The sequence below is a fragment of the Nilaparvata lugens genome, chromosome 5, assembly GCF_014356525.2.
Source record: "Nilaparvata lugens isolate BPH chromosome 5, ASM1435652v1, whole genome shotgun sequence".
Taxonomy (NCBI): Eukaryota; Metazoa; Arthropoda; class Insecta; order Hemiptera; family Delphacidae; genus Nilaparvata; species Nilaparvata lugens.
This window is the reverse complement of record NC_052508.1, coordinates 56,229,557-56,246,170: the sequence shown is the minus strand read 5'-3', so window position 1 is coordinate 56,246,170 and position 16,614 is coordinate 56,229,557. Positions and strand designations below refer to the sequence as shown.

At 34.2% G+C, this 16,614-nt stretch overlaps 1 protein-coding gene across 2 annotated transcripts in view; it reads left to right on the top strand.

Moving 5' to 3' along the window:
- Positions 1-16,614, top strand: part of LOC111045926 — a 255,507-nt gene that overhangs the window by 222,163 nt on the left and 16,730 nt on the right. For both annotated transcript variants that reach the window (XM_039428825.1, XM_022331403.2), the window contains exon 2: positions 13,698-13,940. In XM_039428825.1, the coding sequence (XP_039284759.1) occupies positions 13,698-13,940 (243 nt within the window). The remainder of the gene's footprint in view (positions 1-13,697; positions 13,941-16,614) is intronic.

Sequence of the window (16,614 nt, the reverse complement as noted above, 5' to 3'; positions counted from 1 at the left end):
TTCTTATGAAAGTTCTTAATAAGACTTTTCCCTTAGTTATAACTATTTGCACAATTAAGTTTAAATCAAGCTTGATTTTGAAGTAAAACCTTCGACGAGCTAGCTTTATGAAATTTCTATTAATTCGTTGCACTGAGGGCCCTCTTAGGAAATTATATTTCTGTAACTCATGTGCATAGATTTTTCACAAATTTAAACATGTGGCATGAATTAGCCTCGTGTGTCCTATGCCTTTTCTGGTGGGCTGCTGTCGTCCTTTCCAATGGAGATATTTAATTTAATAACTCAACATGTCATAGAGCGGCTTCACTGAGTTAGGTTCATTACTTATTAGGAGTTTTTAAGATTTAAACTTTGGCAATAAATAAAATTAATTCTTATAAGGGAATCAGTCTATTGCTCTCATGTTGGTTGGTCTCTGGCAAGCAAGTGGGCAGTAGATCTTTCCTTATTCTTTTTCGACGATACTTCCAATTCTAAATTTGCATAAAATTCAAATATCTCCTCCTATTGGTGGATTTCAATAAATCCGCGATGATGCAATTTAATATTGTCAAATAGTCCGCAGTACATGGGCATATTAAGAGGTTATTCATAAATATATTTACACTTAAATTTTAATTTATTCTAGATACAGGTTTACATGTAATAATTACATACAATACAATAATTACATACAGGTTCACATACAATACAATAATTACATACAGGTTTACATACAATAATTATAAATTCTCATAATTCTAAAAAGGACCACGTGGAGACTTTTGAATTATTATTTTTCAGCGCCTAACAAATACTGAGCTCTGATGGTTTATCACCCAATTTTTGTACAAAAGTGCTACAGTGTTAGTGCGCCTAGAAAAATTAGATCTCACTTCCCTTTCATTTTTATTGTGTTTTCGTGATTTTTATTTGCTCACATAGATATATAATAGAAATTTATATTTGCTTCTTTGAACGTTTATGTCCTTTATTTTGCATGCTGTAAGTTACAAAACCCTTTTGTCCTCGTCTTAACGAATGCTAACTACTTGCAATTTTTTTGCTCGAGAGTAACCGATCGAATTGCAGATGTTCAGCTTGACCGTTATTGATATAGCCGACAAGCGTTATTCACAAAGAACCCAACCTCAAATTAATACAATATTATCGTTTTATTAAATAATTGAAAAATGATTTCCATTTCAAATTGTTATCAATAATCTTAGCCTTTCTAGTCGATATCGTCTTATCTTTATTGTTGACTGATAGTACCATTGGTGACAAATATTTTTGTTTTTCAGACTCAGACCTATTAATCCATTTCAATAATTAATGAAATTTTTATTGTTACCAAAATGTACCGTTAGAAAGTACTTTATTATTTGTATTTTATATTATTAATCATTTTTGTACTTACTGTATTGTGGAGTAAAGCATATTCTTGATTGATTGATTGAGGTATTCAATTTTCAATTGTATATCTAATTAATTACCTTTTGAACTGTATCGATTCCCGGGAAGTCGAAGCATACAACCAATTCCATAACAAGTATAAAGCACAGTGTATAGAAAATCATTTTGTTGTCCATGTTTACATCTGAAAATCTTATGTTGATAACTCATATGAACTTGAATGATGTGAGATCACAGAGTACAAAATTAATCTCCAACATTTCAAAAATTCAGAATCCATATTCAGGATACTCATTCAAACAACAAAGGATGAAAGTTGATTATTTCATTTCCTATTGATGTTATCTTTGATAAATAGCTTGGATAACAGCTTATCTGCTGAAATCAAGAGACATAGAATATTTTAATGGGATCCATGGTATTTATGATGATTAGTTAGCTCGTTAGCGCAATATCATCACATTCATCCAATATTTATTGTGATACTTATCCAAATGGGTTCAGATCACCAATCAAATAGATTTGATAACATTCATGTGAGCGTGGATAATATTGTTGTTTTCAAAATGAAAACATGATTCATTTATACCTATTCATTCTATCACTGCTCCAACATTATTCATTTCAGAGAATACATTTCTGGTAATTAACCTTCTCAAGGTTTTTCAATTTTATCATTTCTCTCCAATTGATTCAATTTTGAATTAAATAGAATGTGTGAGAGGTTCTCTTTCAGAGAAAAATGGATATAACACAACTTAAGCTGGGTTTACACCGGAGTCAATAACAAAAGTTTTTAACATTTTTGTTATTAACAAATGTCAAATAACTTTATAACATACTGTATGTTAATAACATTTTCTTCAACAACAAGGAACTTTTGTTAAGAGAAATCTTTGATGATTCAGTCAAGTTAATAACTTTTTGTTAATAACTCGTGTTATCAACTCTGGTGTAAACGCACCTTTAATATGATGAACAATATCCATAGAAATTGTTAAGAGAAATCTTCGATGATTCAGTCAAGTTAATAACTTTTTGTTATTATTAAACGTGTAACTCGTGTTATTAACTCCGGTGTAAACGCAGCTTTAATATGACGAACAAGCTTTTAAATATATAAGCTGTTATCCATAATCATAAATGCATATTAATCAATGTAGAATCAAGTGCCGAAAATAAGATTATACTGGTCATGAATTTTCCATTTCAGTTTCATCATTTTTATTTTTCAATTGAGTTTCTTATTTAATTCCATTATGATTTTCCTGTTTCTTCCACTAGAGTAACGCATACCAGACACCAGTTATTCAGAGAACGTACTAATTGACGAAAATCATGAACCAAATGTACGTAAATTGTACCGTATCTCGTTAAACTCAATTTGTTTTGATCGCATACGCTCTTGTGAGTCGGTGGCAATTGGCACTCTTCAAGTGGAAAATGGTTGGACTCTGAATACTGTACTGCAGAAACGTGGAGGAAATTTCCCCGCTCGGCCAATTAAATTATGAGCACTTCCATATGCATACGTTACTTTCTCATGTAGTTGTACGGTTTCGAACGTCGTTCGGAATATTGTAGGACAACAGGAAGACCATAAACGCGCGCTGCATTCTCTAGGAATCGCACTTTCATGTGAAAATGGAATTGTTGGAGCTGAATGAAACTCGGAGTGAGTTGATTGTGGCGCGCTTGTTCTTGTTTATTGAACAGATTCGCATAAATTCAAGCTTCAACGGTTCTCCGGTGTTTGAAGTCTCTGTAACCAAAGCCGGAAACAGGGTTGTGAAATTCATTGTCCGGGATTTTAATATCATGTATTTGTCTAACAGGTATTAAATTTGCAGAAATTTCAGTTGAATGATTTGGTTAGAATAAATAAAAATAAGGTTTTGTTACACATGCATGACATTTTTGAAACGTGTAATTTCTATTAAATACATGTTCACAGATTGATAATATTATGATTTGAGATACTTTTCTTGAACCATAGACTATAGCTTCATTATAGAAATTCCATAATATATTATTTAAATCATGACAAATGGTAACAAAATATTAGTTGATGAGCTATCTTATAATCTAAAGGTGCGTACAGATATACGCGCCTCCAATCCGCCCCGCGCATGCTCCGCCCTCGTCCCGCCATCACTGCGCACTCGCACCGATCATAAACGTTACGGGAGATGTTCCACTGTTGCTCCCTGGTCGATCATCAATCGATCTGCTCGAGTGACGTTCGATTGCGGAGCAGAGCGAAAGTCTGTACGCACATTTATAGTGCATGATGGATTTTAATTTTGGGCTGATAATCAACTGTCATGATTGATCATTTGAATAACTCATGATAAATCGTCCTTCCATTAATACAAACTATTGTGTGTGATGGAAGATGGAATCCACTGAGCAGTAAAAATTTCAACATATCTACAGTATATAAAGTATACTGACAAGGTCGTATTTAGGAATTTGGCCCAAAATTTTTCCCAACACTAGTTAGAATTACTCTTCTAAACCATTTTTTTTTGAAATCTGTAGCAGGTCTTTCATTTTCTATAATGTAGGTGTTAATTGCTTGAAAACCATATCATGATGTAATTCATAATTATTTTAAAATTTTCAACGAATATAACTTACTTACTACTTTGTTTACTCCGATAATTTGTAGAGAGACATCATTCTAGTGGAGAAAGGTAGAACTAACTCAATACACAAATATATGGTTATGTAAGCCACGCCCCAAATTCGACGAGCAGTCTCAGTGGACAATGTCTTGCATGAGACTTCCTCAAGCTGCTCGATTCCTATTGGTAGCGAGCTGTAAACGTAAAATGGCGACTACTCAACTTATTGACCTTATTGACCAACTTATCAGACAGCTTCTTGGCTTCTGAAGCATGGACTAGCCTACCAATCCAGTCACTCTTACATTATTATTGCCCTCTACTCAGAAATGTATTAAACGATAATAATGCAGAATTTGGGGAGTCGGAATGTAGTAAGCATTCAAAAAGCACGTGTTCAAGTCAGGCTTAGGTCGTAGACCCGAGTTCTGACGTGAATAAAAGGGAACACAGAAACTGTATTCCAGAGTAAAAAATACATTTTTCAAGAAATTTTCAAGTTAATACTAAGTGGCAGTCTGTTTTCGAGAGTTTGACCCAAAGCTGCTTACATTAACAATCATTGATTGCAAATGTGTTGTTTAAAAATAATAAAATCATTGCTTGGATGTTGAAAACACGGGTTTAAAATATAATAATAATATCGAGTCCAATGAGTGCATGCGTCCATGATTGCAAATGGGTGATTTGAAAATTAATGGATGGCTCCTTGAAAGTTGAAAATACCGTTTCAAAAATAATCTATGTAGTTCAATGAATCTTTGTAATCAGAATGTCTTATTAGCCTGATTCATAAATAAATACATCGAATTGGCTTCTCATTTTTATTTCTAGTCGGTTTTTCGCACTCTGGACGTGCGTAACTTGGGGGCTTGTGCCCATAGACCTGGACCTACCTGGCCTACTGAGAAATCCAGCCCTGTTTACTGCGATGAATTTTTGGTTACATAGACTGCCTGTAAATTTTCTCCGGTTCACAAGGACCAACTCTGGTTTCAATTGATCTGGTTTATAGAAGGTCTACTGTATTCGACAATGAGAATCAATCAGTATTCCGTATCCAGACTTTGAAAATGAATTGAATTTTGATAAGAGATTGCATGTTTATAATTTTACTAGCCATCAGGCTCGCTTCGCTCGCCATATCCGTCTAGCCAGGGGGCTCCGCCCCCTGGATCCCCGACTGGATCGTCAAGAATGAGATCAGCAGGCTCGCTTCGCTCGCCTGCATTTTTTTCATTTTTATCATATTAGGACAATCCAGTCGGGGGTCCAGACTAAACGTCTGGCTAAACAGATATGGCGAGCGAAGCGAGCCTGACGGCTAGTAATATAATATTCCCAGGGTTGAAGTAGTAGTGCCCAATCAATTTTTCCGCGATAAATGCATTTAAATCTTCAACTTGGTGCCAACCTAACAAAATCAACTCAACTTGATGCTAACCTGACAAAATTATTAATTTAGTTGCCAGTTAACAACTGTTTCGAAGAGGTACTCTATCTAGATTATAGTTCTATAGTAACATATGATATGGAAATTTCAATTCTAATTAAGAGATGGGAGAAGAATAATATACTTAATACTTTATTCACTTCGAGAATTCGTAGAGAGACATCATTCTAGTGGAGAAAGGTACAACTAACACAAGACACAAACATAATATAGTTATGTAAGCCACGCCTCAAATTCGAAGAGCAGTTTCATTGTTACAATGAGTTGCATGAGACTTTCTCAAGCTGCTTAATTCTTATTGGTAGCGAGCTGTAAACGTAAAATGGCGACTACTCAACTTATTGACCAATCAGACAGCTTCTTGGTTTCTGAAGCATGGACTAGCCCACCAATCCAGTATTATTATTGCCCTCTACTCAGAAATGTATTAAACGATAATAATGCAGAATTTGGGGAGTCGGAATGTAGTAAGCATTCAAAAAGCACGTGTTCAAGTCAGGCTTAGGTCGTAAACTCAAGTTCTAACGTGAATAAAAGGGAACACAGAAACTGTTTTTAAGAGTAAAAAATACATTTTTCAAGAAATTTCCAAGTAAATACTAACTGGCAGTACATTTTTGAGGGTTTGACACAAAGTTACTCACATTAACCATCATTGATTGCAAATGATTTGTTTGAAAATAATTTTAGATCATTGCTTGGATGTTGAAAAAACAGGTTTAAATAATAATAATATCAAGTCCAATGAGTGCATGCATCCATGATTGCAAATGGGTGATTTGAAAATTAATGGATATGGTTCCTTGAAAGTTAAAAATACCGTTTCAAAAATCATCTATGCAGTTCAATGAATCTTTGTAATCAGAATGTCTTATTAGCCTGATTTATAAATAAATACATCGAATTGGCTTCTCATTTCTATTTCTAGTCGGTTTTTTTCACTCTGGTCGTGCGTAACTTGGGGGCTTGTGCCCATAGACCTGGACCTTCCTGGCCTACTGGGAAATCCAGCCCTGTTTACTGCGATGATTTTGTTGTTACATAGACTTCCTGTAAATTCTCTCCGGTTCACAAGGACCAACTCTGGTTTCAGTTGAACTGGTTTGTAGAAGGTCTACTGTACTCGACAATAGAATCAATCAGTATTCCGTATCCAGACTTTGAAAATGAATTGAATTTTAATTTGTTATGATAAGAGATTGCATGTTTATAATTTTATCACCTGATAATCACATGACAAGTAACGCTGCGAGCTACAACTCAATTATTGAGGTTCCAGGCATGGTGCGAAGTTTAATTGAAACCCATTCAGACATTTGTGTTATGGTTTTCAGCGTGACAGTGTAGCGGTGACAGCAACTGTGAAATTACTAAACTTTACTAATTTTGTTATAGCTGCGCTTGAAAAGCACCGACACTACACTCGCTGTGCGGTGTGTGGTTCCGAGTTATAGAAAACTAGCCGGTAGGCTCGCTTCGCTCGACTAAACCACCTAGGAAAATGGTGATGCAATAGAAACTAACACCATAAAGTAATGATAATATCAACGATATTCTATGCTAACATTTTGTCAGTTTGTATTTCTACTTGTTAATCTACTTGAAAAAGGGTAAAAAATCATGTAAATGTATTGTCACAGCTAAAATTAAATTTTTGGTGTGATATTTTAGGAGTCTTGTGAAAATTTTCTATGTCATCTCAAAAAAAAGTGGGAAATGTGAAAATATCTGAAAACTAAATTGAACTTGAATAAGGACAAGTTTTGGGTTACAAACTTTGACAACAAATAGCAATTTCTAGTAGAATAATGTAGATGTAGAAATCTAGAATGTAGAAATAAATTGTAAGTGTTCCCAATATGGTCTGGTAATAGTCGTATAATGTAATTTTCTATAAAATAATGTAGATGTAGAAATAAATTGTAAGTGTTCCCGATATGGTCTGATAATAGTCGTATATAAGTTATTTTCAATTTTTAGTATTAGAGTAGTCCTACATTGACTTGAATTTCCTGGTTATTGAATACTATTTGTATTCAACGATATTATTTACTATCTTATTTGACAATAATGAATCACATAATCATAAAAGATTGGGAATGGAGAAACATACTCATAGCCCTGAGTATAAGTTTCATTATATAAGTAAAGTCCTGATATTATGAGTATAATTTTTGTCTCTGCTACTCAAAAGCAATAATATTGTTACCAATCAATCAATTCATGTTGCAATTTAAATTATTATCAATTTGGAAGTATGGCTGATCTCATTCAATTGGACGAGAATATAGAATGGGCAAATCTCTTCACACAAGATGAAATACGAAACATTCGTCATCACACAAATCTATAGCTTAAGGAAAATATTGACATTATCTCTCCATTCCTGAAAGTGATAATGGAGGTTAGTAATACTGTAACCCTAAGCCTCTCCGCCCACTAAGCTTAATGGGTTCTGAGAATTATATTCCAGTTAAAATAATTTGAGATTCATCCTCCTTCCCGAGAATCTGTTAGTGAACTCTCCCACATTTTGATACTATCCTCTCTTTCCTGGATATGACCCCACAAATTCAAATGTTTCCCTACGTTTGCAGGGTCCACGAATCCAATAAATTTCTGAGAACTGTATTCGTTACAAGTACAGATTACTGATACGAATTAGTTCAGATTGGCAGCTATTCGATACTGAGCTTCAGCCTTCAATACTAGAAAATATATAATCACCTCATGATTGCAATGAAAGTTTATTCAGACTATTATCAGGTTCAACCTTTCAATTTTGTTTTGAAGGTTAATCCATCCAAATTGCGAAAGGAAAATTCATTCAACATTTTCCATAATTATTCGATTTTATCCTGTCGTTGTGCAACAGACTCTGAAGTTTTGAAATCCAGAAGCTTTGCAAATAAGGATCATGTATCACTAATGATGCTTCAACCCCTCAACTCATGGAATGAAATATGAGTGACATACAAGTCGAATGTGATGTCATGTGGAGTGAAGAGGAAGAGAGTATGTCGTCATAAATCTCCGGCGAACGTAGATAATAGAATGATTGATTTTCATATTTTTACTGACTGTGCCGCAAAAAATCCGACTGTACGGCAATTTGTCACTGCGCTGAGTAATGTTTGTTTACGAACGAATCTGACCCATCCAGTAATTGTTCTTACTCGGCTAAAAAAGAGCAAATTTTTCAGCAGTGATTCATTTTGTTCTCACAAAGGCGCACCTTTTTAGAAAATGGGAACACAGAGGTCGCGCCACACCATCACTCTACCGCCAATTTTTACCGTGGAGAATACAAAAAGAATTCCGCTTTGTTAGCAGGATTCATTTTCACTTGCTGTTCCATTTTCAGATTTCACATCAGCGTCCTGGAAAATATACTTGAGTGAGCTAATCAAATTTGATACGCCATATCTACTCCTTTCAGGAGAAGAACAGCTTCATTCTAAGCCATGTCTAGACTTTTCTCTTGTCCACTTTCCACCCGAAACACTGAGCAAACAGCGACTGATTGTTTAACAACTTTCATCCCTTATTATGATTATTATAATATTTTAACTAATTCTTGTTTAAAATTTCATACTGAGATCTCCCTTTCAATGTTTCTTTTCCAAAACTTGCAATCTTCCAAGTTGTGTTATGACGATAGAACGTAGATGGTACGGAAATGGTGGAACTTGTGGAAAATATTTCGAAAGGAACTCGACTATTAACTCTAGGTTGAACAGAACCAAGAAAGATTTGACTCAATATTACGTTTCCTGAAGCTTTGTTGATTAGACTATGATCAACTGATAGTTGATCCAGGATGGTTTAAGTTGCTATACCCCAACAGTTTGATACTTGTGCAATTCAGTACAATTCAGGTCCACTTTGAGTAATTCTTCTACCAATTTACTACAATAAACTTCAAGACTACTACTTTCAATCACTCTTTGTTAGTTGAGAAGATGCTTCATTATAATCTTGTACAACTGAGATAAAACAAATTCCAAGGATCTTCCTTTTAGTATTCTAATACTGAACAGATCGCAAGGATCTCCACGTATATTAATTAACAAATTTTGGTGATCATGATTTTCTGGCGATATATAGTTCTTGTAAGAGCCACGACATTCCCAATTTGTAGTTATTGAATGGGTAACGATTGGAGTTTGGTATCGGGAGTACAATCATCATGTATAAAATGTCTGGAGAACCCTCCTCAGGCTGCAACTTTCTTTGAACATTGGAGCACGGCAGAGATGTTAAGGTTGATGTAGCATCGATCACGGGAATCACAGGGGAGTGCCAAATGATTCATTGCTCTCCAGGGGATCGGCTTTAGCAGTGCAGTTGGACCACTCTAACCAGTTGTATAAAAAGCCGCATCCACGTGAAGCCAAAGGAATCTGGGGAGAGGAAAGTTTAAGCCAGTAGGTTTCAGTAAAAGAAGAACGATAAAACTGATATTTATGAAATAAACATGGAACTTTCCCTCCTTCCCAGGAGAAAAACTTAGAAAACTTCCAAGAAATGATTTCCAGTTCTCTTAAATGCCGTTCTCAGAAGTTTTAATAGAAGCGCGAAAACTTTGAAGTCCTCAAGCCATCGCAAAAACCGTTTGACACTCACTTCTTACATAATCACCAACATTATAGTTTGAACAATATCGTATGAAACTTACAATCAATCACTGTTAGTTCTCCGTCAATTAGTATCACTGGAAACTCTTTAGTATTATAATCCACTTGATATAATACCAATCGAGAAGTGTGATTAAGTTATTTGGGTTGGAACGGCAATGATTTTCAACATATATGGGGCAGCAAACCATTATTATTATACTACTTGTAAGTGAACATAGATCCACAAAATGATGATGATACAAGTGTTTATATGTTGTGTGCAATAGAAAATAGTAGGCTAATCATCATTCTTAATTTCCATATGAAGATACTGATGAATATTTCATCTCCAATCGATAACACTTTAATTTTACGTATAATGTTTTAATAATGCTTGTGAGCTTTTGATCACTTTTGTGATGTTTGCGGCTATATGACCTACTTATAAAATAGAAAATTTCTAATCGATAAAACGCCAGTTACATTCATAATGGTCTAATAATACTTGAATATCGGGGCACCGAGCTTTGCTCGTAATTTATTTATTGATAAACAGAACTCAATTCTTTAAAATGATTGGGGAAGGACTAACAGGCACATCCCAAACCTGTTTCTTCCCCGAATTTTGATTTATACACTATAAATATTCCAAAAAGTAGGTTATGTTCCATACACTTGAATTCAGGTCAAATTTTCAGTCCTAAAATTTGAAAACATAAATGAAAACATAAAACATAAATTCTAATTTAGATTGTTTACATACCAAATTGAATAACAAAATAAGATTCGTGATCACTTAGAACTGTAAAATAATGATTAACTTTGAATATTATGATATATACCATCTTATGTCAACAAATCAGATTATTTTGATCGAGTCAATAAAAATTTCCAGATTTCTCGCAAGATATGGTAAGTTAATTGATTACACAGCTGATCTCCCACACAGGCACACGCATCTTCTGTTATCGACAGACGACGAAATTATCATCTGTTTTTCTAAGGATGAATTATCCTTTTCATGTCCTTTAGCGAGTTTTTCCAGGGATGAGACCTAGTGCAATCGAATTTTTATATCATAAACATACTATATTCCAAATTTCGTAAAAATCATTAGAGCCGTTTTCGAAATCCGTTGAACATAAATAACCAGATAACAAGATATAAAAGTATCAAAATATAAACATATCAAAATATAAACAGATATACAGAAATTGCTCGCTCAATATAATAGGATTTTGATTGATTGATTATTCATTGATCCTTATCACAAATGACAAATAATATATTACCAGGACTTGCAAGACCCATTGCATACAAGCACTACTTTTTTATATAAAAACCAATGAACAATTGATATGGTATAATAATAATACTTGATATATGAGTATCAAGTATTATTCTACCTTTCAATCTTGGAACGGCAATGATTTTCAACATATGAGGCAGCAAATCATTATTATTGTTATTATTATTATTATACCACCTGTAAGTGAATATTTCAAATTCAAATTCAAATTGTTTTTATTCCGATTCAAAAATCAAATACATACAAAATTTCAAATACATCAATCATCAAAAATGGAAATAAAATACAAAGTGCACTGAAGAAATTGTATAAAATATAATTTATATAATAAGGCTTTCTACGTGTATGATGTATTATGAAAAAAAACAAAGCTTTTTTGAAACAGAATATTTCTAGCTTGCTGTAAGCATATAATGCTTAACGCGTGCAAGCAGGAGTATTGATACAAGTAATTATATCTCGTGTGCAATAGAAAATAGTAGATTAATCATCATTTTAAATCCTTCAAATCTACCTTGTGATGTGTGCTGCTGAATAACCACTTCACAATCTTACCAAACAGCGATCATGATTTTTATCGTATTCACATCCTTGCAGTTCAGTCAAATGAGCAAGAAAGGGCCAAAGTCAAATGGGAGAGCAAGCAGTGGTGCAGGTATGAAGCAACAACATCCTATTCATCTTATTCAGGAAGCATTATATCATTGTGATGATGGCCCCACCTGCCTGCACCTCACACAATCCATTACATGAATGGGTCTTGATATCCCACAGCCTTTAGCCTCAGCCCTCAGCTATGAGTGAGTGTTGCTCTGATGAATTAGTCTTATTCATTTGAAGCCGGTGCAGCTTATCGCGTTGAGGTTGATGGAAAGACGGCGGATACATTGCTAGTCATTCATCGCACTGTAAGGAACACAACATGGCTTTCAATGGGCTTTGCTGCTTGTATGTGTGTGCCTGGGGCATGACAAACTCAATCCAGAAACAACAATAATTGAATAATGAAAACTCTGGGTTGTTGTCAAAATATCACTTATTTTCCATTATTTTTCAAGAGTTTTCATTATGAATAGGTATCACAATATCTCACCTTCAACATTATCTGAAATAATTGAATGTTATTGTGCATTATTCTAAAAATTACATTCGAGATAGTTACAGATTCTGGGTAGAGAAAGCTATGATCGTATGGGAAATTGCATGTTTTCAAATGCTAATGAATAAATAACGAAATAAAAATATAAATCTCGGTACCCTTTCAAATTATTCATATTAAAAGTAGCCATAAAGGTAAAAAGACAATTAATAACTATTATTGAACGAAAATTTCATTTAAATTTTGTATTTTCTTCGATGATGAAGCTATGATAGTTGAAGTTTGAAACTTTTGAACATTTGAGGCTCTATAAGCTCCTACACTAGAATGTGAGAATCTACTGAAACCAATGACATTTCCGTGGATTTGATCGACTATATCTGTCATCACGTCATGGCTGAAATTCCCTCTGCAAACTCCAAAATGTAATATCAATCAAGCCTTCCAGTCAAGTAACTGATTTCAAAGGTTACTCCATTGAAACTAGCTTCAGAATTTAGTTCCAAAGGTTACTCCATTGAGACTAGCTTCAAAATTAAGTTTGTGTTTCATCTCTTGTTTCAACATTTATCAAATACTCAATATTTTCTAGTGATCAACTATTGACTATAATATTTAAATTTGATTTTGTGTTCAATCCATCTAAATCCTGAATTCCTCTTACGTTTCCTTAAGACAGTTCTGAGGTTTAAGATTGCTTTCAAAATTCCTTTGCAGGTTTGCATATTATATTCGGTCTTGCAATTTCCCTTAAATTTATTCAGTGACAAATTATTCAAGAATGAGTGTTAATCATCATGGTTCAACTATCGATTCATCAATTTCAACTATCGAACGTCAAGATACTGCAAAATTCAAGTCAAAACTTCCCCTCCTACTGAAATTCCTTATGTACTAAAGACATCGCTATAGTAATCAATAATGATTGATTTTTTCACTATGAAATTTATCAATTTCAACTATCGAACGTCAAGATACTGCAAAATTCAAGTCAAAACTTCCCCTCCTACTGAAATTCCTTATGTACTAAAGACATCGCTATAGTAATCAATAATGATTGATTTTTTCACTATGAAATTTATCAATTTCAACTATCGAACGTCAAGATAATGCGAAATCCAAGTCAAAACTTCCCCTCCTACTGAAATTCCTTATGTATTTAAGACGTCGCTAATGATTGATTTTTTCACAGGTGCCAAATATGTGGCGAAAAAATCGGGCTACAACAAATTGGCCTGCTGCGAAGACACGGCTCCCGATAACAGCAACGGCAATGTGACGTCACAGGGCAACTCGGACGAGAACTCGCCTTCGCTCGCCATGCGAACGGACGTCGACAACGACAACCGACACCACACCGACTCCAGTTCCGCGTCCGACTTCGACCTCGAAGAGGAGGAGGAGGACGAGGATTTCTCCGACGAGTCTGATTATGGTAAGAATTACAAATATTGTTATTTCAATAATAACAATGCTATTTTCAATCAAATGAGAGTGCACAGGTGATTTTTATATCAATGTCTCATTTAAAATTATTTCAAATGCAATAATATTTTGAAAAACGAGTGAAATAAAATAATCTTGGAGGAGAGGAAATAAAAATAAGTAGAATGCAATAATCTTGGAGAGCTTAAAATTTTTAAGTTTTATAAAACTAAATCTCTAAACTGAGTTTCTAAATTTCTAAATAATTCAATGTTTTCAAGTTTTGAAAACTTTACAGTTTACAGTTTGGTGCAATATTTTTATTCTCTTCTGTTTTATTCTTTTCTAATTAAATTCTGAATGTTGGTTTGTATATTTCTGGACTCGGAATTTGATTCAAAGTGAAGCAACATAACCTACCTTTCAAACATTGGCTTACTACTGTCAAAATTTGGGCAGTTTTGAGCTAGGCATGTATGGTTCTTTTCTAATCATGTATTTGATTTGTGAATCAATATAATATCCAATTATTTCTTGAATACCCACTCTCTAATCTATCCTATCCGTGAGTGAGGAAAATACTGGTTAAGTGCATCAATAGAAAAATGAAACCTCACATTTCTATAATTAATTATCTCAATAACCATTGAAATGGAGCTGAAGCAAAGTTTCATTCGAAACGTCAGCAGTTTTTCTTCTTTTAAATGTTCTGCAACAGCTTATAGCCAGCATACAAATGTTATTTCATTCAAGTCCATTCAATGGGGATCAGTCTTGCCAAACTACGTCCATATACAATGATGGAATAAGAATGTAGTAAGAGATTTCAATAATATATATTCCGATATTATCAACTTCATACAGACTTTTTATCAATTGAGTTAGATTAGGGGTTTGGTAGTACTTTCTATATCCAACGGTTGGTTTGTTAAAAGGGTGATACGATTGAATGATATCTTTTAACTGGAAAATAAATTTTTTAAGCTCATAACAGTGCGTAAATACATTCCGCCGTCATCTATGGGGAGAATAAAATACCAATAAATTTAATGATCTGAGTAGCCTACTTCACGTCCTTGACAATTTCTTCTCCAATTTATCCTATTCCACGTTACACACTTTCTACACGAATTCAGCACGTTTATTGTAGCCTCACAAAAACATATGTCCTCTAGGAAATAATTTCATAGCAGATAATTGAGTATGTATAATCGTGTATGTTTACGTATGTATATCGTGTACGTAAATCGCGTATGTCTACACTTACATTAATAGTGGAACTCGTACGATTCATCAAAAGGTCTCTCCATCTAGGAATAAGTAATTAGTCAGTACTTGGAACGTTGAACTAATCTATTTGGAGTACTCGAGATGTCGAGAGTGCAGTTAGAAGGACAGTTCACGTTTAAATAACATCTGCTATATGAATAGAAATACATTGGCTTGGAAACTGCAGCATGCCCCATCCCTTAGCCGGTGCGATAACAGTACGGTCTATTGGTCAAAGCTAATGCGACCATGCATAAATAATGCAGACGTCTCTGACGGGACGGGAAGCATTTGATAGTATTGCCTGTGACGACCGGTCAATATATAATATGGTCAGTGTCTCTTTAGCCTCTCAGGAGCTCTACGCTCTTCTCTGTCGCAATATTTTATCATTTAATGATAGTGGAGAAGGAGTTCTCACAGCAATTGAACCGAGAGTGGAATGACCGCTGTTGGACAATTAAAAAGGGATCAGTTTTAAGTGAAATATTTGAAATTGACGTGGGAACCACTCAACCTCAACCCTCCAAGAGAAACTTACTTCAACTCATATCAATTCTATGCATAATACTTTTAATTCATGTTGAAACCCTACAACCTTCACTTTAAGTCTTCAAGAGGAGTTACTTCAAATCAAATAGTTTTTCTGTTTATGTTTGTTCATCCCAGGGGTCAGTATCAAGTACGTACTCGTATTTTTCTCATGTGAAATATGAACATTGAAGAGAAGAGAATATCCATACAAAATTGAATTGAAATAAATTTTTGCGACACTCATTGTTTGTTTTCTTGTATGATAAAATTATGTTGTGCGATTTGAACAGAACTCGAACTGTCTAGTTCTCGTATGAAAACTAATGAAGTGATAAACATAACCTATTTTTGAAAAATTTCCATCCAAATTTGGGAAAGGAACAGGTTTGGGCTTTAAGCCTCTTGATCCTTTCCTAATCATTCATAGTTAAGAATGATGTTGTATCTATCAATAAAAGATAAATGATTCATATAGAATTCCATTATACATATTGTGACATCACATTTCATAAGCGGGCTGGCATAGCTCAAATTGATAGTAGCGAGCAGCAATATCGATAAGATAAGATGCCAGCCAGCTATTACCTCGATTCATACAGCTTTAATATAATAAAAAAAAAAACATTTCAATACCTTATTATAGCTGTCAATGTATGTCAAGTTATATTTTTAATTAGTATTATATACTCTCTCTCGGAAAGGTGTTCTTCAAATTATCCCTCTACCTCCATGTTCATTATCTAGTCCTCTTACATTGAGAGTTCTCTCTTTTACAATTGAGGGTGCTTACCCCCCACCTCCATAACTTTGGGGAAATATTGGCTTACGGCGTTATCTGCCAGAGTAACGGGACTCTCTCCCGGCAACTGAGAAGGAGCTCG